This window comes from Gobio gobio (assembly GCF_949357685.1).
Source record: "Gobio gobio genome assembly, chromosome: 16".
NCBI classification, from domain to species: domain Eukaryota; kingdom Metazoa; phylum Chordata; class Actinopteri; order Cypriniformes; family Gobionidae; genus Gobio; species Gobio gobio.
In genome coordinates, this window is record NC_137109.1 from 10,749,514 (window position 1) to 10,776,746 (window position 27,233).

Here is a 27,233-nt window from a genome sequence, read left to right on the forward strand (position 1 = left end):
TGTCCAAGACTATTATGCATCTTTCTTCAACGGTTATATGTTTGCATATTTAATATTGCTATGCTTTGGCAATGTAAAACATTCTGTTTACTATAACAATTCAGTCTAAATGATGAATACATCTGAATTTGAGAAAGAGGAAGACACTAATAATGTTCCATTTGAAACAACTGCCTGAGCAACTTCATTACCATGGACAGCAATCAACATGTGTCTTAAAACTGTTTCCAACTAATACACAGATGTAGGAGTCATTCGCTTACCTCTCCAGAATCTCTCCTCCTGCGATCTGGTATCACTAGAGTATTCCTATTACTGCCTGGCGCTATAGTAGAGCCGATACTCATTCTGGGTCCAACTAACATGTACCGTTTGTCTCCAGATCTGTACTGGATGCTGTGACACAGAGTCCCGTCGTAATTTGCGTCCTGTAAATACTTGGACGAATAGTCTGTAGATTTGGAGCACTGCATTACAATCAACACGATGATGCTGATGACAAAAAGCACTGAAACTGAGCCCAAAGTGATGATCAGATAAAATGTCACGTCGTTCTCCTCCTCGTCTTTTACTGCGTTTTTAACATCAGAAGCTGCAAAAGCCTCTTTGGGCTCCACAACTTTGACAATCACAGTCGCTGTTGCTGAGAGTGAAACGTTCCCATTGTCTTTGACCAGTATGAGCAGTTTATGCTGGGCCTCGTCTGTTTCTGTGAATGAGCGAAGGGTCCTTATCTGTCCTGTATAGCGGTCCAAAGCAAAGAGACTGTGCTCACTAACTTCCTGCAGTGAAAACAATAACCAGCCGTTGTATCCTATATCTGCGTCATAGGCTCGGACTTTAGTCACCAAATGCCCTGCGTTCACATTCCGGGGAATCTCTTCCACACCCTCAGCAGAACCGTTAGCGCTGACTGGATATAAGATCACTGGAACGTTGTCGTTCTGATCCAGAATAAACACGTTCACTGTCACGTTACTGCTCAGAGACGGACTTCCAGAGTCTGTAGCGAGCACATGAAACTGAAATGTTTTAATTGTTTCGAAATCAAAACTTTTAAGCGAGTGGATAACCCCTGTTTCAGAATTTATATTCAAGAATGATGTTACGTCGTTCTGTGTCCCTCCACCTCTATTTATCTGATACGTAATCAAAGCATTTTCATTCACGTCTTTATCAGATGCTCTCACTGAGAATATTGATGCTCCAGGAACATTATTTTCAAATATGTAAAGTTCAAGGAAATTGCTAGAAAACTCAGGTCGGTTGTCATTCACATCTGCTACTTGTATGCTTAATGTTTTAATGGATGATAAAGGGGGTTGACCTAGATCTGTTGCTGTAACTGTTATGTCATAATGGGGAACAAGTTCACGATCCAAACGCCCCTTTGTCACTAGAGAGTACATATTATCTTGGAAAGAGGGTTTCAACTCAAAAGGAACATTCTCTGAGAGACTACACACAACTTTACCATTGATACCAGAGTCTTTATCTGAGACACTTATCAAAGCAATTACTGTGCCAGGTTTGGAGTCCTCAGCAACAATATTAGACAATGATGTCAGCTCAATTTCAGGCTTATTATCGTTTATATCTTGTACCTTTATAATAACTCGACCTTGGGCAGACAAAGGAGGCTGACCTTTATCCGAAGCCTGAACATCCAGCTTGTAAACGTCTGTGTCTTCAAAGTCTACATTTCCTTTAACTGTTATTTCGCCTGTTATGCGATCCAATTGAAATATGTCATAAACTTTGCGCTTCAAAGTTTTACCAAGCGAATACTCAATTTCACTGTTTGAGCCCTCGTCGCTGTCAGTTGCCTTTATTTTAATTACAGTTGTTCCAATTAGGGAATTTTCCTGTAAATTGACAGTATATGGGTCTTGACTGAACACTGGGCGATTATCATTATTATCCAATACGGTAACAGTGATGTTAAGGGTACCAGATTTCGGAGGGTTTCCACCATCGAGTGCTTTCAAAACCAGCATATGTTCTGCCTTATGTTCGCGATCGAGTGGTTTTCTCAGCACTAAAAAGGGAATTTTTTCCTCGTCGCTGTTTCTGATGTCAATCTCGAAATTCTCATCCTGGCTTAATTTATACAAACGAACAGAATATGCCGCGGCATCCTGATCTCGTGCTGCGTGCAGCTGGAAGCTCGTTCCAGTAGGGGTGTGTTCTGCAATCTCGAAATGTTGATTCTGTTCAGAAAAACTAGGATGGTTGTCGTTTATGTCGGTTATTTCTACTGCAACATAGTGAATTTCTAAAGGATTTTCGACCGCAGTTTTTAGATTTACCACGCACGCACCATTTCCGTCACAAAGCGCCTCCCTGTCTACGCTTTTATGAACGTACAACTCGCCATTGTTCTGATTTACCAGGAAAAACGCATCTTTAGAACCAGAGACTATACGGAACCGTCTGTCCACCAAAGTACTCACGTCAAGTCCAAGATCCTTAGCAATATTTCCCACAACAGACCCCTCTTTCATTTCCTCTGGAATAGTGTATCTTATCTGAGCAGAAACCTGCTGTCCAACGCCGAGAAGAAAAGAGAAACACAGCGAAATCCACCAGTATTCCCATCTGCGCCTTTGTTCACCCATCGTTAAGGATTCCTTTAAAACAGCTTAAAGCAAGTCCCGGTTCTGTTCAGTAAAAAATGTGTATTCCCAGATGCAACATTCTTAAGTAACATACGATTTTAGAATGTGTCCCCGCTTCACGCGCTACACGCGTCAGCTGCTATCACAGTTTAACTGAACGGAACAGCCATGCGCACCACATAAAGGCAGGGTCAGATCTCTACTTCAAATCCTAATGTAACACTGACACCACATGGTACGAAAAGAGAAGTAAATCTAAACTCTCATGTTGCAAAAAAATAAAAAAAATTAATAATGAAGTATGGACTGCTATGTCAACTCAAGACAATCCATAACATTTGCATAAAATGAACACAAACGAATAAAACAGATGTGAGATGAAAATTTACGCGTTTAGATATTTACACCATCCAATGCCCACCAACAGACATTTCAACATACACAAAACTGAAATGAACGTTAGCGCATTTCTGACGTATGCCTTTAAAATCTAATGGGCAAGATAACTTAATAACCAAAGCAGTCAGCAGACTTGGACATATTATACAGTATGTCTTTAAATTCGCTTACCTCTCCAGAATCTCTCCTCCTGCGATCTGGTATCACTAGAGTATTCCTATTACTGCCTGGTGCTATAGTAGAGCCGATACTCATTCTGGGTCCAACTAACATGTACCGTTTGTCTCCAGATCTGTACTGGATGCTGTGACACAGAGTCCCGTCGTAATTTGTGTCCTGTAAATACTTGGACGAATAGTCTGTAGATTTGGAGCACTGCATTACAATCAACACGATGATGCTGATGACAAAAAGCAATGAAACCGAGCCCAAAGTGATGATCAGATAAAATGTCACGTCGTTCTCCTCCTCGTCTTTTACTGCGTTTTTAACATCAGAAGCTGCAAAAGCCTCTTTGGGCTCCACAACTTTGACAATCACAGTCGCTGTTGCTGAGAGTGAAACGTTCCCATTGTCTTTGACCAGTATGAGCAGTTTATGCTGGGCCTCGTCTGTTTCTGTGAATGAGCGAAGGGTCCTTATCTGTCCTGTATAGCGGTCCAAAGCAAAGAGACTGTGCTCACTAACTTCCTGCAGTGAAAACAATAACCAGCCGTTGTATCCTATATCTGCGTCATAGGCTCTGACTTTAGTCACCAAATGCCCTGCGTTCACATTCCGGGGAATCTCTTCCACACCCTCAGCAGAACCGTTAGCACTGACTGGATATAAGATCACTGGGACGTTGTCGTTCTGATCCAGAATAAACACGTTCACTGTCACGTTACTGCTCAGAGATGGACTTCCAGAGTCTGTAGCAGCCACTTTGAACTGGAACTTTTTAACAGTTTCAAAGTCAAAGCTCTTTAGTGCATGGATAACGCCAGTTTCGTGGTTAATACTGAGAAACGAAGACATATCACTCTCTGATCCATTCCCTCGAACTATGTGATATGAAATTGCAGCATTTTCATTTAGATCTTTGTCTGACGCGCTCACAGAGAATACTGATGCACCAGGCGTGTTATTTTCCACTAAATACAGCTCGAGGGGATTTTTGACAAACTCTGGTTTGTTATCATTAACATCAGCCACCTGCACAGTAACAGTTTTAAAAGAGGAAAGAGCCGGCTGACCTAGATCACTAGCTTTGATCGTGATTTTATAATCTGCGACACGTTCCCTGTCCAAATACTCTTTAGTAACTAAAGAATACAAATTATCCTGAACAGAAGGTTTTAATTCGAACGGAACATTGCCTGAAAGACCACAAACAACCTTGCCATTAACACCAGAGTCTTTATCTGATACGCTAATCAGAGAGATTACAGTCCCGGGTTTTGAATTCTCGGAAATTATGTTGGAGAGGGACGTGACATCTATCTCGGGATTATTATCATTCTCATCTGTGATCTTTATAATGACTCTGCAGTCAGTGGTCATCGGCGGCTGTCCTTTATCCGTGACCTGGACGGTCAACCTATGTATATCGTTCTCCTCAAAATCAATGGGCTCTTTAATTTGAATTTCGCCAGATACACTATCAAGGCTAAATGTTTCATGTACTTTCCGTCTACTAGTTTTCCCCAGCGTGTAAATAACCTCCCCGTTTAAACCCTCATCAGAATCAGTAGCGTTTACTCGTGCTATTATCGTCCCTATGTGTGTGTTTTCTGGAAGAGTTACTGAATATATATCTTTATTACATACAGGGCGGTTATCGTTTATATCAAGAACAGTGATAGTAATATTTAAAGCACCTGACTTCGGGGGGATGCCTCCATCCACTGCAGTCAACACAAGTCTATGCTCTGAATTTTTCTCTCTGTCTAAAGGTTTAAGTAAGACTAAAATAGGATTCTTTTCCTCTTCGTCGCCGTCTCTCATTTCCAGCTCAAAAAAATGATTCTTTGCTAATTTATAAAGCCGAATGGAATTGCTCCCAATGTCAGGATCTCTTGCAGTTTGTAGTTCGAAGCGTGCGCCTTCAAAAGTGTTTTCAGCCATTTCAAAATGCTGTTCTTTCTCGGGAAAACGAGGACTGTGATCATTCACGTCTGTAATTTCGACTCCAACATAATGTATTTCAAGTGGATTTTCAACGGCGATTTTCAGATTGATCAAGCACACACTATTTCCATCACACAGCTCCTCTCTGTCAATTTTCTTACTAACATATAATTCGCCATTGTTTTGATTTACCTCAAAAAGAGCGTCTTTCGATCCAGAGACGATACGGAAACGCCTGTCCACCAAGGTATTCGCATCAAGACCCAAATCCTTTGCAATATTTCCCACAACAGATCCCTCAATTACCTCCTCTGGTAAAGAATATCGTATTTGTGTTGAAACCTGCATCCCGAATCTCAGCAGCAAAGAGAAACACAAAGCAATCCGCCAGCACTCGCATTCTCGTCTTTGTCCTGCGGATTCCATCGTTAAAAAAATCCGTTGTAAAATAATTACAATTTCAGATCTTTTGCTAGTGTGGGATACTCATTCATGACAGCGTGTATTTTTGTAATATTGTCGCTTTAAAAAAAAACAGGGAAATGCTCATACCCAGCCTCTCGTGCTATAGACTATAGCTCTCGTCTCGGTGTAAACGAACAGATCATGCGCACCACACATCGATGGGCAGGGCAAAATCTCTCCTGCATTTCCTTATGTAACACTGACACCAAATGGTACAAACAGGTAAACATGAATTGTTATATATATATATGATGCCTTAAGGAGACAGCAAAATGACAGCCCAACACAAATAACATTGAAACTTATGAAAGTAATAATTTAATAAATTACGCGAATATTTGTATCGCAGCATCTCTGTTATACATACATTCCAAGTGGTAAGAAAAGAAAAGGATACGTACTTTTCGAGCAAACTATGATACCAAAGGACTGTTGCTCTACAAAGGTGAAACATTTCAGCACCATGGACAGTGAATATCTAACCTTTTAAATCTTGATAAATAAATTCCCCATGCAGCAACAATGAAAAAATGGTTAACTTATTAGTCAGACCATAAAATACCTCACGTCGTGAACAAGATACTGAAATTAAAATGTACCATTTGTTAACAGTAAGCCTGAGAAAGTTGTTTCATATAATTCACAAATCTCTTACCTCTCCAGAATCTCTCCTCCTGCGATCTGGTATCACTAGAGTATTCCTATTACTGCCTGGTGCTATAGTAGAGCCGATACTCATTCTGGGTCCAACTAACATGTACCGTTTGTCTCCAGATCTGTACTGGATGCTGTGACACAGAGTCCCGTCGTAATTTGCGTCCTGTAAATACTTGGACGAATAGTCTGTAGATTTGGAGCACTGCATTACAATCAACACGATGATGCTGATGACAAAAAGCACTGAAACCGAGCCCAAAGTGATGATCAGATAAAATGTCACGTCGTTCTCCTCCTCGTCTTTTACTGCGTTTGTAACATCAGAAGCTGCAAAAGCCTCTTTGGGCTCCACAACTTTGACAATCACAGTCGCTGTTGCTGAGAGTGAAACGTTCCCATTGTCTTTGACCAGTATGAGCAGTTTATGCTGGGCCTCGTCTGTTTCTGTGAATGAGCGAAGGGTCCTTATCTGTCCTGTATAGCGGTCCAAAGCAAAGAGACTGTGCTCACTAACTTCCTGCAGTGAAAACAATAACCAGCCGTTGTATCCTATATCTGCGTCATATGCTCTGACTTTAGTCACCAAATGCCCTGCGTTCACATTTCGGGGAATCTCTTCCACACCCTCAGCAGAACCGTTAGCGCTGACTGGATATAAGATCACTGGAACGTTGTCGTTCTGATCCAGAATAAACACGTTTACTGTCACGTTACTGCTCAGAGACGGACTTCCAGAGTCAGTAGCGAGCACATGAAACTGTCCAGTTTTCATCTTTTCAAAATCAAAACTTTTCAGCGCATAGATAACTCCAGTCTCAGAATTGACATTCAGAAATGAAGCCAGATCTCCCTTTGTTCTATCGTCTCGAATGATATGGTATGAAATAACAGCATTATCGTTTATGTCTTTGTCAAGTGCGCTGACGGAAAATATAGATGCGCCGGGTGAATTATTTTCGAATAAGAAGATCTCGAGAGGGTTTTGCGGAAACTCTGGCTTATTATCATTCACATCTGAAACCTCAATGCTTAAAGTCTTCACTGAGGACAGAGGAGGCTGCCCTAAATCAGAGACCGTTAATAAAATGTCATAATGAGTAATCATCTCGCGATCTAAAGCCCTTTGCGTCACAAGCGAATACATATTTTCTTGAAAAGAAGGTTTGAGCTCAAACGGAGTCCCATCAGGAAGACTGCAGACTATTTTCCCGTTAAGACCTGAGTCTTTATCCGTTACACTAATCAGTGAAATAACAGTTCCTGGTTTAGAATCCTCAGGTATTAGATTAGAAAGCGAGGTGACCTCTATTTCTGGTTTATTGTCATTTAGGTCTGTAACTTTTATGATAACTCTACAATTTGTCGTCATGGGAGACTCTGCACTGTCTGAGGCTGTGACGTCAGCTCTGTACACTTCTGTATCTTCGTAATCAACATCACCAATAACACGAAGTTCGCCTGTATTCCTGTCTATTTCAAATGTGTCATACACCTTTTTCTTTAAGTTGCTCACAAAAGAATATTGTATGTCACCGTTTAATCCCAAATCCGCATCTGTGGCATTCACTTGTAATATCAGACTCCCTAAAGGAAGATTTTCAGTAATTGTCACAGAGTACACATCTTTACTGCACACCGGTCTGTTATCATTAATATCGAGCACTATTATGGTAATGTTCATAACGCCTGACCTCGCTGGATTTCCACCGTCGAGAGCGGTTAGCACTAAGTGATGCTTACTATGACGCTCCCTATCAAGGGGTCTCTGCAGTTTAAGAATAGGAATCTTGTTATCCTCGCCGCCATCTCTAATCTCCAATTCAAAATGTTCGTTATGACTCAGTTTGTATGTACGCAGAGCATTTCCTCCGGAATCTGGGTCGCGAGCTGCGAGCAATTGAAAATCAGCACCAGGTAAAGTATTCTCTGCGATCTTCAAATGCTGTTCTTTCTCTGGGAAAACAGGTGCATGATCGTTGATGTCCGTAACCTCAATGCCCACATAATGAATTTCGAGAGGATTTTCGATAGCAATTTTGAGATTTACTTGGCAGACTTCATTGTCGACACAAAGCTCTTCTCTGTCGATTCTATGTTGAACATACAGCATGCCATTGTTCAGATTTACCTGAAAAGGAGCATCCTTGGATCCAGAAACGATACGAAAGCGCCTGTCCACCAAAGTACTGACATCAATACCCAAATCCTTAGCAACATTTCCTACAACGGATCCCTCTTTGACCTCCTCTGGAACAGAGTATTTTATCTGAGCTGAAACCTGCTGTTCGAAGCAAAACAGAAAAAAGAAAATCCACCAGCACTCCCGTTTGCGCCGTTGTCTTCCGTCTCCCATCGCGAAGATCGGAATGATTTGTCCAGCAGCTAAACAGTACATTTAAAGACGTGCATTTCATGTGTCAGAACTGGAAATCTAACCCAAAATATGGCCCTGCACTTTAACGCGAGCGCAATTATGTCCGCGCACCTTCGGTCTGAACCGCTCGCGCGCACAAGCCTCTCCAAATGAGGAACAATGCCCTTCACGTCATCACAAGCAGAACGGTTTTCCACTCAACATTAGTGCAGCACTGACACCGGGCGGACTCAAGTGCATAGCACATTCTCAAATAAATATTCAGAGCACTATCAGAGTAAAAACATGTTATCTAGTTATTTTTATGACACAATTTGCATTGACTTAATTGCGAAAAGACCGTTTTCTCATTGCATTATCAGAATACAATATTTGAAGTAGGCATATTTAATGTTTAAATACAGTTACAGAACAAACTGATGATATCTTACCTCTCCAGAATCTCTCCTCCTGCGATCTGGTATCACTAGAGTATTCCTATTACTGCCTGGTGCTAAAGTAGAGCCGATACTCATTCTGGGTCCAACTAACATGTACCGTTTGTCTCCAGATCTGTACTGGATGCTGTGACACAGAGTCCCGTCGTAATTTGCGTCCTGTAAATACTTGGACGAATAGTCTGTAGATTTGGAGCACTGCATTACAATCAACACGATGATGCTGATGACAAAAAGCACTGAAACCGAGCCCAAAGTGATGATCAGATAAAATGTCACGTCGTTCTCCTCCTCGTCTTTTACTGCGTTTTTAACATCAGAAGCTGCAAAAGCCTCTTTGGGCTCCACAACTTTGACAATCACAGTCGCTGTTGCTGAGAGTGAAACGTTCCCATTGTCTTTGACCAGTATGAGCAGTTTATGCTGGGCCTCGTCTGTTTCTGTGAATGAGCGAAGGGTCCTTATCTGTCCTGTATAGCGGTCCAAAGCAAAGAGACTGTGCTCACTAACTTCCTGCAGTGAAAACAATAACCAGCCGTTGTATCCTATATCTGCATCATAGGCTCGGACTTTAGTCACCAAATGCCCTGCGTTCACATTCCGGGGAATCTCTTCCACACCCTCAGCAGAACCGTTAGCGCTGACCGGATATAAGATCACTGGAACGTTGTCGTTCTGATCCAGAATGAACACGTTCACTGTCACGTTACTGCTCAGAGACGGACTTCCAGAGTCTGTAGCAATAACTTGAAACTGGAACGTTTTAACAGTTTCAAAGTCAAAACTTTTTAAGGCATGAATTACGCCTGTTTCTGAATTAATGTTGAGGAATGAAGCGATGTCATTCTGCGTCCCGTCACCTCTTATTAGATGGTATGAAATTAAAGCATTATCATTTGTGTCTTTGTCAAACGCGGTTACTGAGAAGACAGAGGCACCTGGAACGTTGTTTTCCATTAAATATAGTTCGAGGGGATTTTGAATAAATTCCGGACTGTTGTCATTCACATCAGACACCTGTACGGTTAATGTTTTAAATGAGGTCAGAGGGGGTTGACCCAAGTCTGTCGCAATTATTGTAATCTCATAATGAGACATCGCTTCTCTGTCTAAAAACGTTTTGGATACTAAGGAATACATATTGTGCTGAACAGACGGTTTCAGTTCAAATGGCACATTAGAAGACAGAGTGCATACGACTTTTCCGTTTGCACCTGAGTCTTTATCTGACACACTAATGAGCGAAATGACAGTGCCAGGTTTTGAATTTTCAGGGATAATATTAGAGAGTGACGTAATCTCTATTTCAGGGGTGTTATCGTTCACATCTAATATTTTGACTATAACTCTACAGTCTACTGTCATTGGCGGTGTCCCCTTATCAGACGCAAATACATCTAGTCTGTACACCTCAACGTTTTCAAAATCAATATTATCCTTAACTCGAATTTCCCCCGAGACACTGTCCAACACAAACATGTTATTCACTTTACTGTTTAGATTTCCACCTAGGCTGTATCGCACTTCACCATTCAACCCCTCATCAATATCAGTGGCATTAACTTTCATCACAACGGTATCAGCTGGCACATTTTCTTGTAAGTTAACAGTGTAAACCTCTTGGCTAAATACAGGGCGATTGTCGTTGATATCGAGAACCGTGACAGTGATATTTAATACTCCTGATTTGGGCGGACTTCCACCGTCAATAGCTGTTAATATTAAACTATGTTCAGCCTGGTTTTCTCTATCCAGAGGTCTGCGTAAAAGCAGGAATGGATTTTTTTCGTCGCCCCTGTCCCGTATTTCTAAGTCAAAATGTTCGTTTTGGCTCAGTTTGTATGACCGCACCGAATTTACACTAATATCTGGATCACGCGCAGCTTGTAACTGGAAGCGCGCTCCTGGCTGGGTGCTCTCTGCGATTTCGACTCTCTGCGTTTTCTCTGGAAAACTAGGCGAATGATCATTCACGTCCGTGATCTCAACTGCTACATAATGGACCTCTAAAGGATCTTCCACAACTGTTTTAATGTTCACAGTGCACGCAGTGTTTCCGTCACACAGCTCTTCTCTGTCGATCCGTTTATTCACATACAAAATGCCATTGTTCTGATTTACCTGGAAAAGCGTTTCCTCAGACCCAGAAACAATACGAAACCGTCTGTCCTCTAAAGCGTTGATCTCGAGACCCAAATCCTTAGCAATATTTCCCACAAGAGATCCCACTTTTACCTCCTCTGAAATGGAATATCTTACTTGAGCTGAAATCTGCTGCTTGAAACACAGCAGTAAAGAAAAACACAGAGCAATCCACCAGTACTCCAATCTGCTCCTTTGTCCTCCAGATCCCATGTTAAACGATTTCACTAAAGTAGTCTTGCTTGCAGAATATCAACTATCACTTCAGAGTACGAGCGTAAACGTCCATTTCTTGTAATATTTCTTATAAATAACACAAACACGAAGATTGTGTGGTTATTTTGTGACGGAAGACCGTCGTGGTAGCCGTTTCGTGTCCACCCTCTGCCCAGAAGAAAACAGACCTGCGCATGGTGTACCGATGGGAAGGACGAAACCTCTTTCACCCTATATTACACTGACACCGTCTGGTGAAAACTGATATAGTGCATGATACATTTTGAGATTCACTTACTAATGTCAAAAACAGCTTAATTTCAAAATACTTTGAAACCACAACAAATGGCTTACATCTATATAAAAGACTGCAAAGTCTACTTAAGCAAAGTTACATATGAGAAATAAATATTAAATATCAAACGTTTAAATATACCGTAAAAGAGGATGAGAGAGTTCAGCACCACGGACAGACCCACACGCGCGCTTTATAGATTTGGACTGGATTTTTTTTTATTTAACAACAAATAAATTAACCAGTCTTAATTAACTCCACTGGAAAATTGAATAATATGAAGCGAAAACGGCAAAACACATCAACACTAGTAATAGACTAAAGTAAACTTTCTTTATATAAGTGAAAGGGCTCTTACCTCTCCAGAATCTCTCCTCCTGCGATCTGGTATCACTAGAGTATTCCTATTACTGCCTGGTGCTATAGTAGAGCCGATACTCATTCTGGGTCCAACTAACATGTACCGTTTGTCTCCAGATCTGTACTGGATGCTGTGACACAGAGTCCCGTCGTAATTTGCGTCCTGTAAATACTTGGACGAATAGTCTGTAGATTTGGAGCACTGCATTACAATCAACACGATGATGCTGATGACAAAAAGCACTGAAACCGAGCCCAAAGTGATGATCAGATAAAATGTCACGTCGTTCTCCTCCTCGTCTTTTACTGCGTTTTTAACATCAGAAACTGCAAAAGCCTCTTTGGGCTCCACGACTTTGACAATCACAGTCGCTGTTGCTGAGAGTGAAACGTTCCCATTGTCTTTGACCAGTATGAGCAGTTTATGCTGGGCCTCGTCTGTTTCTGTGAATGAGCGAAGGGTCCTTATCTGCCCTGTATAGCGGTCCAAAGCAAAGAGACTGTGCTCACTAACTTCCTGCAGTGAAAACAATAACCAGCCGTTGTATCCTATATCTGCGTCATAGGCTCGGACTTTAGTCACCAAATGCCCTGCGTTCACATTCCGGGGAATCTCTTCCACACCCTCAGCAGAACCGTTCGCGCTGACTGGATATAAGATCACTGGAACGTTGTCGTTCTGATCCAGAAAAAACACGTTCACTGTCACGTTACTGCTCAGAGACGGACTTCCCGAGTCTTTAGCGAGCACATGGAAATGTCCAGTTTTCATCGTTTCAAAATCAAAGCTCTTCAGCGAATATACAACACCTGTCTCAGAATTTATATTCAAGAAAGACGACAAATCCTTCTGTGCTCCATCACCTCTGATTATGTGATATGATATCACGGCATTTTCAGCACTGTCTCTGTCAGATGCGCTCACTGAAATTATGGATGAACCGGCAGCATTATTTTCCACTAAGTAAAGATCTATAGGGTTTATTAAAAATTCTGGAGCATTATCATTCACATCAGAAATCTGAACGCTTAGTGTGGTCGATGCAGTCAAAGACGGCTGTCCTAAATCAGAGGCTGTAATTGTAATGTCATACTGTGAATCAGATTCTCTATCTAACCGATCTTTTGTTACTAAAGAGTACATATTATCTTTGAAGGACGGCTTTAACTCAAAGGGAATATTTTTGTTTAAGTGACAAATCACTTTACCGTTGATCCCGGCGTCTTTATCAGTCACACTGATGAGAGAAATGACCGTTCCAGGCTTAGAATCTTCAGGGATGTTCTTTGAAAGTGACGTAATCTCAATATCTGGCCGGTTGTCATTCACATCAATAATCTTAATAACGATTCTAGATTTGGCAGACATCGGTGGATGCCCCTTATCTGATGCCTGAATATCGAGTTTATAAACTTCTGCATCTTCAAAATCCACCTCCTTCTTTACACGTATTTCACCCGTGACCTGATCGAGCTCAAAAACCTCATGCACTTTGCTGTTTAACGTCGCAAAACTATATTCAATATCACCATTCGGGCCCTCGTCCATATCAGTTGCATTTACTCGAAGAACCACAGTGCCAGTAATACAATTTTCCTGTAATGTCACAGAATATGTCTCTCGACTAAACACAGGGCGATTATCATTTATATCTAGAACAGTGATATTAATGTTAACAGTCCCAGATCTCGGAGGATTCCCTCCATCAACTGCCGTCAAAAGCAGCTTGTATGTCGTTGTAATCTCTCTATCAACAGCCTTCTTCAGCACTAAAAATGGCATTTTATCCTCATCATTTTCTCTCACTCTTATTTCAAAATTATCATTAGGACTTAATTTATAGGACCGGATCGAATTAGTCCCAGAATCGGGATCTCTGGCAGCTTGTAACTGATAATCAGCACCAGGAAGAGTATTTTCATAAATTTTTAGACGCTGCTCCTTTTCAGGGAAAGTGGGAGAGTGATCGTTTATATCTGTTATTTCTACCTCCACATAATGTATCTCGAGAGGATTTTCAATGACCGTTTTTAAATTCAGCATGCAGACACCGCTGCCAGCACACAAAGTCTCTCTGTCGTTTTTCTTATGAACATACAAAACGCCATTTTCCTGATTTATCTGAAAAATCTCCTCCTTCGATCCAGAAACGATTCGAAACTGCCTGTCCATCAAGCTACTTACTTCAAGACCCAGATCCTTAGCAATATTTCCCACAGCGAATCCTTCTTTCACTTCTTCTGGAATAGAATATCTTATCTGAGCTGAAACCTGCAGTCCGGAGTCAAGAAGAAAAGAAATACACAGAGCAATCCAGCAGTACTCCCATCTGCGCCTTTGTCCTCCGGCTTCCATCGCGAGCAATTTGTAAATGTTTTCTCTAAAGGCAACTGTATATCCTCGATTATTAGAGGCCTTAGTAGAAGGTTTATGGCAAGCACATCATGAGCAAATTACAAAATATGAAACGAGTATTCTTAAGTACCGCCAGTAGCGTAATGTCGATGCATCCCGAACCTTCTCAGTGTGTGTGTGTGTGTGTGTATGTGTGTGAAAGAAACAATACAGCCCTGTTCGCGTCATCATCAGGGGCAGGACTCAAGGTCCTGCACAAATGCTAGTACAACACCGACACCAAGTGGTTTAAAATACTTGAAAACATTAAAATACTTGAAAACATTAAAATACTTGATATAATCACTGTCAGTCTTAAATAATCCTGAAACGAGAAGTATAGATTTAAATCAACAAGTCGTCGTTTTAAGTTTACAACCTTTTAGTAATTTTTGACGACTATCAGTGATGCTTTTTGAAATGTTTTCATGACATATGAAACAAGTAGCTTAAACGATTTTAAGTGTCACATAAATTACGCCTTTGATACATTCTCAATGAACTGCAATTAATTTCAGCACCAACGCAGCGAACAGCTCCCTGAGCTCCCTGAGCAGTCACTGACAATACGAGCAGACAAAGAACTCAAACAAACTACTGAACAAGTTTTTTTTTTCTTATGAAATCACAACTCTGTAAAAGCATAGCATTTTGCAGAAATTACATTTATAACGAATAATAAAAAATATCAAAGCAATACGGTGACCGTAATTATAATGAATCGGTTATTCTTACCTCTCCAGAATCTCTCCTCCTGCGATCTGGTATCACTAGAGTATTCCTATTACTGCCTGGCGCTATAGTAGAGCCGATACTCATTCTGGGTCCAACTAACATGTACCGTTTGTCTCCAGATCTGTACTGGATGCTGTGACACAGAGTCCCGTCGTAATTTGCGTCCTGTAAATACTTGGACGAATAGTCTGTAGATTTGGAGCACTGCATTACAATCAACACGATGATGCTGATGACAAAAAGCACTGAAACCGAGCCCAAAGTGATGATCAGATAAAATGTCACGTCGTTCTCCTCCTCGTCTTTTACTGCGTTTGTAACATCAGAAGCTGCAAAAGCCTCTTTGGGCTCCACAACTTTGACAATCACAGTCGCTGTTGCTGAGAGTGAAACGTTCCCATTGTCTTTGACCAGTATGAGCAGTTTATGCTGGGCCTCGTCTGTTTCTGTGAATGAGCGAAGGGTCCTTATCTGTCCTGTATAGCGGTCCAAAGCAAAGAGACTGTGCTCACTAACTTCCTGCAGTGAAAACAATAACCAGCCGTTGTATCCTATATCTGCGTCATAGGCTCGGACTTTAGTCACCAAATGCCCTGCGTTCACATTCCGGGGAATCTCTTCCACACCCTCAGCAGAACCGTTAGCGCTGACTGGATATAAGATCACTGGAACGTTGTCGTTCTGATCCAGAATAAACACGTTCACTGTCACGTTACTGCTCAGAGACGGACTTCCAGAGTCTTTAGCAAGCACGTGGAACTGAGACGTTTTCAATGTTTCAAAATCAAAGCTCTTCAGCGAATAAACAACACCTGTCTCAGAATTTATATTCAAGAAAGACGACAAATCCTTCTGTGCTCCATCACCTCTGATTATGTGATATGATATTGCGGCATTTTCAGCACTGTCTCTGTCAGATGCGCTCACTGAAATTATGGATGAACCGGCAGCATTATTTTCCACTAAGTAAAGATCTATAGGATTTATTAAAAATTCTGGAGCATTATCATTCACATCAGAAATCTGAACGCTTAGTGTGGTCGATGCAGTCAAAGACGGCTGTCCTAAATCAGAGGCTGTAATTGTAATTTCATACTGTGAATCAGTTTCTCTATCTAACCGATCTTTTGTTACTAAAGAGTACATATTATCTTTGAAGGAAGGCTTTAACTCAAAGGGAATATTTTTGTTTAAGTGACAAATCACTTTACCGTTGATCCCGGCGTCTTTATCAGTCACACTGATGAGAGAAATGACCGTTCCAGGCTTAGAATCTTCAGGAATGTTCTTTGAAAGTGACGTAATCTCAATCTCTGGCCGGTTGTCATTCACATCAAGAATTTTAATAATAACTCTACAGTTTGCAGACATTGGTGGATGCCCCTTATCTGATGCCTGAATATCGAGTTTATAAACTTCTGCATCTTCAAAATCCACTTTCCCCTTTACACGTATTTCACCCGTGACCTGATCGAGCTCAAAAACCTCATGCACTTTGCTGTTTAACGTCGCAAAACTGTATTCAATATCACCATTCGGGCCCTCATCCATATCCGTTGCATTTACTCGAAGAACCACAGTGCCAATAGCAGCTGACTCTTGTAATGTTGCAGAATATGTCTCTCGACTAAACACAGGGCGATTATCATTTATATCTAGAACAGTGATATTAATGTTAACAGTCCCAGATCTCGGTGGATTCCCTCCATCAACTGCCGTCAAAAGCAGCTTGTATGTCGTTGTAATCTCTCTGTCAACAGCCTTCTTTAGCACTAAAAATGGCATTTTATCCTCATCATTCTCTCTAATTCGTATTTCAAAATGATCGTTAGGACTTATTTTATAGGACCGGATCGAATTAGTCCCAGAATCGGGATCTCTGGCAGCTTGTAACTGATAATCAGCACCAGGAAGAGTATTTTCAGAAACTCGGAGGCGCTGCTCCTTTTCAGGGAAAGTGGGAGAGTGATCGTTTATATCTGTTATTTCTACCTCCACATAATGTATCTCGAGAGGATTTTCAATTACCGTTTTTAAATTCAGCATGCAGACACCGCTGCCAGCACACAAAGTCTCTCTGTCGATTTTCTTACGAACATACAAAACGCCATTTTCCTGATTTATCTGAAAAAGCTCCTCCTTCGATCCAGAAACGATTCGAAACTGCCTGTCCATCAAGCTACTTACTTCAAGACCCAGATCCTTAGCAATATTTCCCACAGAGAATCCTTCTTTCACTTCTTCTGGAATAGAATATCTTATCTGAGCTGAAACCTGCAGTCCGGAATCAAGAAGAAAAGAAATACACAGAGCAATCCAGCAGTACTCCCATCTGCGCCTTTGTCCTCCGGCTTCCATCGCGAGCGATTTGTAAATGCTTTCTCTAAAGGCAACCGAATATATCCTCGATTATTAGAGGCCTTAGTAGAAGGTTTATGGCAAGCACATCATGAGCACATTTCAAAATATGAAACCAGTCATTTTTAAGTACCGCCAGTAGCGTAATGTCTATGCATCCCGAACCTTCTCAGTGTGTGTGTATGTATGTGTGTGTGAAAGAAACAATCCAGCCCTGTTTGCGTCATCATCAGGGGCAGGACTCAAGGTCCTGCACAAATGCTAGTACAACACCGACACCAAGTGGTTTAAAATACTTGAAAACATTAAAAAACTTGATATTATCACTGTCAGTCTTAAATAATCCTGAAACGAGAAGTACTGTATAGATTTAAATCAACAAGTCGTCGTTTTAAATTCACAACCTTTCAGTAAATTTTAACGACTATCAATGATGCTTTTTAAAATGGTATCATGACAAATGAAACAAGTAGCTTAAACAATTTTAAGTGTCACATAAATTACGCCTTTGATAAATTCGCAATGAACTGCACAATTTCAGCACCAACGCAGCGAACAGCTCCCTGAGCTCCCTGAGCAGTCACTGACAATACGAGCAGACAAAGAACTCAAACAAACTACTGAACAAGTTTTTTTTTGCGTTATGAAATCACAACTCTGTAAAAGCATAGCATTTTGCAGAAATTATAATTATAACGAATAATAAAAAAATATCAAAGCAATGCGGTGACCGTAATTATAATGAATCGGTTCTTACCTCTCCAGAATCTCTCCTCCTGCGATCTGGTATCACTAGAGTATTCCTATTACTGCCTGGTGCTATAGTAGAGCCGATACTCATTCTGGGTCCAACTAACATGTACCGTTTGTCTCCAGATCTGTACTGGATGCTGTGACACAGAGTCCCGTCGTAATTTGCGTCCTGTAAATACTTGGACGAATAGTCTGTAGATTTAGAGCACTGCATTACAATCAACACGATGATGCTGATGACAAAAAGCACTGAAACCGAGCCCAAAGTGATGATCAGATAAAATGTCACGTCGTTCTCCTCCTCGTCTTTTACTGCGTTTTTAACATCAGAAGCTGCAAAAGCCTCTTTGGGCTCCACAACTTTGACAATCACAGTCGCTGTTGCTGAGAGTGAAACGTTCCCATTGTCTTTGACCAGTATGAGCAGTTTATGCTGGGCCTCGTCTGTTTCTGTGAATGAGCGAAGGGTCCTTATCTGTCCTGTATAGCGGTCCAAAGCAAAGAGACTGTGCTCACTAACTTCCTGCAGTGAAAACAATAACCAGCCGTTGTATCCTATATCTGCATCATAGGCTCGGACTTTAGTCACCAAATGCCCTGCGTTCACATTCCGGGGAATCTCTTCCACACCCTCAGCAGAACCGTTAGCGCTGACTGGATATAAGATCACTGGAACGTTGTCGTTCTGATCCAGAATAAACACGTTCACTGTCACGTTACTGCTGAGAGATGGACTTCCAGAGTCTGTAGCGAGTACGTGGAACTGGAACTTTTTTACTGTTTCAAAGTCAAAACTTTTGAGAGCGCTAATTACGCCCGTTTCAGAATTGATATTGAGGAACAAAGCCATATCGCTTTGAGTCTGATCGCCTCTTATAATATGATACGCAATATGGGCATTTTCATTTGTATCTTTGTCAGTGGCGCTCACAGAGAATATGGACTCTCCCGGTGGATTATTTTCAAACAGGTAAATCTCAAGAGGGCTGTGGGGAAATTGCGGTGTATTATCGTTAACATCAGACACCTCTACGCTTAGGGATTTTGACGCTGAAAGAGCTGGGTTGCCTAAATCAGTAGCTGTTACTGTAATGTCATAATGGGACGCAACCTCCCGGTCCAAACTCTCTTTGGTTACTAGAGAATACATGTTCTGCTGAACATATGGTTTCAACTCAAACGGCACATTCTTTGACAAGGTACAGACTACTTTACCATTAATCCCTGAATCTTTGTCTGTTATGCTTATAAGGGAAATGACTGTCCCGGGTTTTGCATCTTCAGAAACAATATTAGAAAGCGACGTGACTTCAATCTCAGGTTCATTATCATTGACATCTATAATCTTAATGATAACTCTGCAGTCAGCATGTAGAGGAGGGCGTCCCTTATCAGAAGCTTTTATATTTACACTATAAATTTCGTTCTCTTCAAAATCAATTTTGCCTTTGACACGTATTTCACCTGTCACCCTGTCTAAATCAAAAACATCATGTACCTTTCGCTGCACATTTCTACCATAAGTGTATTCAACTTCTCCATTAACGCCCTCATCTGGGTCAGTTGCATTAACAAACGTTACCGTGAAACCGGGAGAGGCGTTCTCATTTAACGTAATAGTATATGTGTCTCGGTTGCATAGTGGGCGGTTGTCGTTAACATCAAGGACCGTGACAGTTATATTTAAAGTGCCTGATTTTGGTGGATTTCCTCCATCAATGGCAGTCAAAGTTAAGACGTGCTTCTCCTGATTCTCTCTATCTAAGGGTTTCTGTAAAAGCAGAAAAGGATTTTTATCCCCATATTCACTGTCTCTTATCTCTATATCAAAATGATCATTTTGTCCGAGCCGATAGGAACGAATGGAATTAACTCCAACATCCAAATCTCTCGCGGTTGGAAGATCAAAACGAGTGCCTTTTAAAGTGTTTTCCGCTATTTCTACGTGTACGTCTTTTTCTGGGAAAGATGGGAAGTGATCATTTACATCTGTTATTTCAACCTCAACATAGTGAACTTCGAGCGGGTTTTCAACTGCAATCTTTAAGTTTAGCAAACATGCGCCATTGCCATCACAAATCTCCTCTCGGTCGATTTTCTTATGAACATACAAGATGCCATTGTTCTGATTTACCTGGAAAAAGGTGTCCTTAGATCCAGAAACAATACGGAATCGTCTGTGCTCTAACGAACTGACATCAAGACCGAGATCCTTAGCAATATTTCCCACATGTGATCCCTCTTTCACCTCCTCTGGAATAGAATATCTGATCTGTGCTGAAACAGGCCGCTTACAATGCAGCATCAAACACAAAGCAATCCACCAGTACCCACATCTGCGCCTTTGTCCATCCTTATCCATCGCGAGCGATTACAGCAAAAGAATTCCAGGGACAGACATGTATTGTCCGTGATCACTCGCAGCAGGATAAACGGTGCACTGTCACAATTCAGGTAAATAGTTTAAATGTTGTCCTGTGTAGTGTTGTCAATCCACCATAAACACTAGAATTGTCTTCGCCTCACACTGGCTGTAAAAATGTACAGAACTGCGCATGTCACCATCTAGGGCAGGGCATAATCTCCCCATCATATCATAGAGTAATGCTGACACCCAGCGGTTATAAATAATGCCTTATTCATACGTGTTACATTCTCTGTCGAGCACATGCCCTGTCCCTTAATGTGAAAATCCCAGAAAATTGAATGTTACTACACTCAGAAAACAAATAAATACAAAGAAACGGTAACACAATGAAGTAAACGTTATTTTCATTGTTTTAAGTTGAAAAACTTAAATGTGTTACTTAACTTAATTTCGAAAAAATATGTATAACTTTAAATATAGGAGATTAAACGCATTATAGACACAAATACATTAATAATTTAAATGTAAATAAAACTTGGTATAGCGAGGAAAAAAGTATTTATGTCTAATAATGCCAGTACTTGACAAACAAAAATGATCTAAAATCAACAGTATGAAATACACACACAAACAGAAATTATGAATTTAAGTTTACATCTTTTTAGTATTTTTTTTTTTTTTTTTTTTAAAGGATTTCATGACAATACAAAGAGCCGTTTTCAAAGGATTTATGTGTCAGAAATTACGCATTTGACAATTCAATTTATTCTGGATGAACTGCATCTAATTTCAGCACCAAAGTAGCGAACATCTCCCTGCGAGCTGTGGTCACTCACAATACAATCAGAAATTCAAAGCTGTCAATCAAAGGAGGACAACTAACGAAATGTTGCGCTATGTAAAATCATACCATTTTGTAATTTTAATTTTCAAAATTATAACATGCAAAAATATCAAACAAACACGGTAACTGTAATTATAATGAATCGGTTATTCTTACCTCTCCAGAATCTCTCCTCCTGCGATCTGGTATCACTAGAGTATTCCTATTACTGCCTGGAGCTATAGTAGAGCCGATACTCATTCTGGGTCCAACTAACATGTACCGTTTGTCTCCAGATCTGTACTGGATGCTGTGACACAGAGTCCCGTCGTAATTTGCGTCCTGTAAATACTTGGACGAATAGTCTGTAGATTTGGAGCACTGCATTACAATCAACACGATGATGCTGATGACAAAAAGCACTGAAACCGAGCCCAAAGTGATGATCAGATAAAATGTCACGTCGTTTTCCTCCTCGTCTTTTACTGCGTTTTTCACATCAGAAGCTGCAAAAGCCTCTTTGGGCTCCACAACTTTGACAATCACAGTCGCTGTTGCTGAGAGTGAAACGTTCCCATTGTCTTTGACCAGTATGAGCAGTTTATGCTGGGCCTCGTCTGTTTCTGTGAATGAGCGAAGGGTCCTTATCTGTCCTGTATAGCGGTCCAAAGCAAAGAGACTGTGCTCACTAACTTCCTGCAGTGAAAACAATAACCAGCCGTTGTATCCTATATCTGCGTCATAGGCTCGGACTTTAGTCACCAAATGCCCTGCGTTCACATTCCGGGGAATCTCTTCCACACCCTCAGCAGAACCGTTCGCGCTGACTGGATATAAGATCACTGGAACGTTGTCGTTCTGATCCAGAATAAACACGTTCACTGTTACGTTACTGCTCAGAGATGGGCTTCCAGAGTCTGTAGCGAGTACGTGGAACTGGAACGTTTTTATAATTTCAAAGTCAAAGCTCTTTAGCGCGTGAATAACACCTGTCTCAGAATTAATATTCATAACAGATGCCATGTCGTTCTGTGTCCCTCCACCTCTAATGATATGATAAGTTATGGCAGCATTTTCATTAATATCTTTGTCCGAGGCACTGACCGAAAATATAGAAGCGCCAGGAGGATTGTTTTCAGTTAAGTAAAGCTCAAGAGGATTTGAAGGAAATTCTGGGATGTTATCATTTACATCTGACACCTGTACAAACATATTTTTATACGTTGACAGAGAAGGGTTACCTAAATCAGTTGCTGTTATTTTAATATCATATCCGGACACTAACTCTCGATCTAAGCGTTCTTTCGTTACAAGAGAATACATATTATCCTGAACAGACGGTTTTAACTCAAATGGCACATTGTCAGACAGGCTACACACAACTTTCCCATTAATGCCAGAATCTTTATCACTTACACTTATAAGAGAAATAACTGTTCCAATTTTTGCGTCCTCCGAAATGACATTTGAAAGAGATGTTACTTGTATTTCTGGTTTATTGTCATTTACATCTTCAACCTTAATAATAAGCTGACAATCGGTGTTAATAGGAGGAATCCCTTTGTCTGACGCTCTTATCATTAATCTGTAAATATCATTTTCTTCGAAGTCGATCAAGCCTTTAACTCTTATTTCGCCAGTCACTTGGTCTAACTGAAATATCTCACGTATTTTTGGCTTCATATTTCTACCGTATGTATATTCTATTTCACCATTCGTACCACTATCTGCATCACTTGCATTTATAATTGTCACTACAGTGTCAATATTTGCATTTTCCCGCAATGTTATTGTTAATGTATCACTACTGCATATAGGGCGGTTATCATTTACATCCAAAACAAAGACTGTGATATTAAGAATGCCCGATTTTTGTGGACTCCCGCCATCTACTGCAGTTAGTAGCAACCTGTGTATTTGAGTGGTTTCTCTGTCTAATGGTTTCTGTAAGACCAAGAAAGGGATTTTATCTCCGTATACACTATCTTTAATTTCTAAATCAAAATGCCCATTTTTACTCAGCTGGTAAAATCGAACCGAATTAACTCCCACATCTAGATCTCGAGCGGTTTGGAGTTCAAATCGTGTTCCAGTCACCGTGTTTTCCGCGACCTCTAGATATAAATCTTTATCGTGGAAAGATGGAGAGTGATCGTTCACATCCGTTATTTCAACTTCCACATAATGGACCTCGAGAGGCTTTTCGACAACTATTTTCAGATTAACCGAGCAGACGCTATTTCCATCACACACCTCCTCCCTGTCAATGTGCTTATCCACATACAAGATGCCATTGTTCTGATTTACCTGGAAAAGAGCGTCATTTGATCCAGACACAATACGGAATCGTCTGTCCACCAATGTACTGACATCAAGACCCAAATCCTTAGCACAATTTCCAACAACAGATCCCTCTTTCACCTCTTCTGGAACAGAGTATCTTATCTGCGCCGAAGCCTGCTGTCCGACGCACACGAGCAAAGAGAAACACAGAGAAATCCACCAGCACTCCCATCCGCGCCTTTGTCCCCCGGCTTCCATGGCGAGTGTTTACTGCACCGTTATTTCAATGATCAGTATACTAGACGCCACAATATAATGTTAGATAGATCGCGCAAAACAAAATAAATCCATCGTGAACATGGTTAGCGCCTATTAGCGTTATGCTGTTCGTCAGCTCGCGAATGTTTCCTCACGAATGTGACGAACAATACAGCCCGTTTCACGTCATCATCAAGGGCAGGTCTTAATCTGCCCCACAAATACTAGAGCAACAGTGACATCGGGCGGTCTACAGAAAGAAGAGTCCTCAAAAAAAATTAAATTAAGCACATCAGTTACACAAAACAACTTAAACGATTATAATCAGTGGTACACTAAACCAACATGTTGCATCGTTTCATAAATTGCATAAATAACACCCAAAACAACTTGTGTAGACGCGTGTGTGAGCACAATAAAGACACTTTTAATGTATTAGAAACCCAGGCCGTTCAAAGGGAACTGCGACTAATTTCAGCACCAGCTCCGCGGACAGCTCCCTTTACGTTAGCACTAATATATATATATATTTTTTTTTTTGCAAAGCAAAACATTCAAATTAAATTATTAACTTGAAATTAGCTCATCAGTTATATGATAACATAATTTGTAGCCTGTAGGTGAAAATGTACGAGTTAAAATATAATTGATGCAACCCCACAACAAAAATAAATAAAATCACAAGAAATTGAAAATTAATCTCCAGTCTTACCTCTCCAGAATCCCTCCTCCTGCGATCTGGTATCACTAGAGTATTCCTATTACTGCCTGGTGCTATAGTAGAGCCGATACTCATTCTGGGTCCAACTAACATGTACCGTTTGTCTCCAGATCTGTACTGGATGCTGTGACACAGAGTCCCGTCGTAATTTGCGTCCTGTAAATACTTGGACGAATAGTCTGTAGATTTGGAGCACTGCATTACAATCAACACGATGATGCTGATGACAAAAAGCACTGAGATCGAGCCCAAAGTGATGATCAGATAAAATGTCACGTCGTTCTCCTCCTCGTCTTTTACTGCGTTTGTAACATCAGAAGCTGCAAAAGCCTCTTTGGGCTCCACAACTTTGACAATCACAGTCGCTGTTGCTGAGAGTGAAACGTTCCCATTGTCTTTGACCAGTATGAGCAGTTTATGCTGGGCCTCGTCTGTTTCTGTGAATGAGCGAAGGGTCCTTATCTGTCCTGTATAGCGGTCCAAAGCAAAGAGACTGTGCTCACTAACTTCCTGCAGTGAAAACAATAACCAGCCGTTGTATCCTATATCTGCGTCATAGGCTCGGACTTTAGTCACCAAATGCCCTGCGTTCACATTCCGGGGAATCTCTTCCACACCCTCAGCAGAACCGTTCGCGCTGATTGGATATAAGATCACTGGAACGTTGTCGTTCTGATCCAGAATAAACACGTTCACTGTCACGTTACTGCTAAGTGGAGGAGTTCCTGAATCCTTTGCAACGACTTGGAACTGAAACTTTTTGATTACTTCAAAGTCAAAACGGTGTAAGGCGTAAATAACTCCCGTTTCAGAGTTGATGTTCAAGAATGAGGCCATGTCATTTTGTGCAGCGTCCCCTCTAATAATATAGTAAGTAATCATTGCGTTTTCATTTAAATCTTTATCGGATGCGCTCACAGACAGTATGGAGGCACCAGCTGCGTTATTTTCTACTAAATACAATTCAATCGGATTTTGAGAAAATTCAGGACTGTTATCATTAACATCTGATACCTGCACGCTCAGAGATTTAAATGAGGATAAACGCGGCTGTCCTAAATCAGTGACTGTGATTGTTATGTCATAATGGGACACGAGTTCTCGATCTAGTTTTCCCTTCGTTACAAGGGAATACATATTCTCTTGAATTGATGGTTTCAGCTCAAATGGAACACTGTCAGAAATACTTGGTACAATCTTCCCATTTACACCCGAGTCTCTGTCACTGATGCTAATCAATGAAATTACAGTACCTGGTTTAGAATCCTCAGAAACAACACTGGAAAGCGAGGTTACGTCTATTTCAGGAGCGTTATCATTTATGTCTATTATCTTAATAGTAACGACAGATTCAACAATCAGTGGAGGCTGGCCTTTATCTGATGCCTGTACGTCTAATTTGAACACCTCGGTTTCTTCAAAGTCTAGTTCACCTTTAATCTGAATTTCTCCTGTTGCACTATCCAGTTTAAATAGATCATTTACTTTACGCTTCAAGTTTCTTCCAAATGCGTATTCTACAACACCGTTTGAACCCTCGTCCAAGTCAGTTGCGTTAAGTTTGATCAAAACTGTTCCGATTGCTGCATTTTCTTTCACTGTTACAGAATATGAGTCTTGACTGAACACAGGACGGTTATCATTAACATCAAGAACAGTAACAATTATGTTAAGATGTCCTGACCGTGCTGGATTTCCACCATCAATTGCGGTTAGAATTAACCTATGCTCTGCTGCGTTTTCTCGGTCAAGTGCTTTCTTTAAAACTAAAAGAGGTATTTTTTCCTCATCTCTATCCTTCGTCTCAACTTCGAAATGCTCATTCTGACTCAGTTTATACGACCGGACAGTATTTACTGTCGTATCAGCATCTCGCGCTGCCTGTATTTGGAAACGTGTCCCTGTGGGTGTGTGTTCCGCGATCTCAAAATGCTGCTCCTCTTCTGTAAATGCAGGTGCATTATCATTAACGTCGGTTATCTGTACTCCAACGTAATGTATTTCCAAGGGATCTTCGACTACAATTTTTAGATTAATCAAGCATGCGCCATTTCCATCACACAGCTCCTCTCTGTCAATGTTCTTATGGACATATAAGACGCCGTTGTTTTGATTTACCTGAAAAAGAGCATCCTTCGATCCAGATACGATACGAAATCTCCTGTTAACTAAAGTGCTGACATCAAGGCCGAGATCCTTAGCAATATGTCCTACAACGGATCCTTCTTTCATTTCCTCTGGGATAGAATATCTTATCTGCGCTGAAATCTGCTGTCCGAGACACAGAAGCAAGAAGAAACACAAAGCAATCCACCAATACTCCCATTTGCGCCTTTGTTCTCTGGCTTCCATGGCGAACGATTACTGAGACACAGCCAGAAATATATCCTCGGCGATTACGAACAACAGTATATTATATAATTGATCTGCGTAATGCAAAACATTTAAACGAAAGCCTTCATAAACA

The 27,233-nt window shown here is 40.9% G+C and overlaps 6 protein-coding genes across 7 annotated transcripts in view; all 6 read right to left on the reverse strand.

The window, feature by feature from the left end:
- LOC307139494 (protocadherin-16-like) overlaps positions 1-11,414 on the reverse strand; it is a gene marked incomplete at both ends in the record, with an annotated part of 82,044 nt that extends 70,630 nt beyond the window's left edge. The window contains 3 exons of the mRNA XM_079838493.1: positions 3,189-3,353; positions 6,247-8,329; positions 11,107-11,414. Coding sequence (XP_079694619.1) covers positions 3,189-3,353; positions 6,247-8,329; positions 11,107-11,414 — 2,556 coding nt within the window. The remainder of the gene's footprint in view (positions 1-3,188; positions 3,354-6,246; positions 8,330-11,106) is intronic.
- LOC307140227 (protocadherin alpha-C2-like) overlaps positions 1-27,233 on the reverse strand; it is a gene marked incomplete at its 5' end in the record, with an annotated part of 201,324 nt that overhangs the window by 156,467 nt on the left and 17,624 nt on the right. The window lies entirely within an intron of this gene.
- LOC307140237 (protocadherin alpha-8-like) lies at positions 252-2,618 on the reverse strand (the record flags this gene model as incomplete). The annotated part of the gene is made up of 1 exon (XM_079839579.1): positions 252-2,618. The coding sequence occupies one exon, from the start codon at positions 2,616-2,618 to the stop codon at positions 252-254; it is 2,367 nt and encodes a 788-aa protein (XP_079695705.1).
- On the reverse strand, positions 12,047-14,428 carry LOC307139496 (protocadherin alpha-3-like; the record flags this gene model as incomplete). Its single annotated transcript, XM_079838495.1, has 1 exon — positions 12,047-14,428. One exon carries the CDS (start codon positions 14,426-14,428, stop codon positions 12,047-12,049), a length of 2,382 nt encoding a protein of 793 aa, XP_079694621.1.
- LOC307140236 (protocadherin alpha-8-like) lies at positions 15,179-17,560 on the reverse strand (the record flags this gene model as incomplete). Its single annotated transcript, XM_079839578.1, has 1 exon — positions 15,179-17,560. The coding sequence occupies one exon, from the start codon at positions 17,558-17,560 to the stop codon at positions 15,179-15,181; it is 2,382 nt and encodes a 793-aa protein (XP_079695704.1).
- LOC307139497 (uncharacterized protein) lies at positions 18,297-27,118 on the reverse strand (the record flags this gene model as incomplete). Its single annotated transcript, XM_079838496.1, has 3 exons — positions 18,297-20,675; positions 21,682-21,846; positions 24,758-27,118. The coding sequence occupies 3 exons, from the start codon at positions 27,116-27,118 to the stop codon at positions 18,297-18,299; spliced, it is 4,905 nt and encodes a 1,634-aa protein (XP_079694622.1).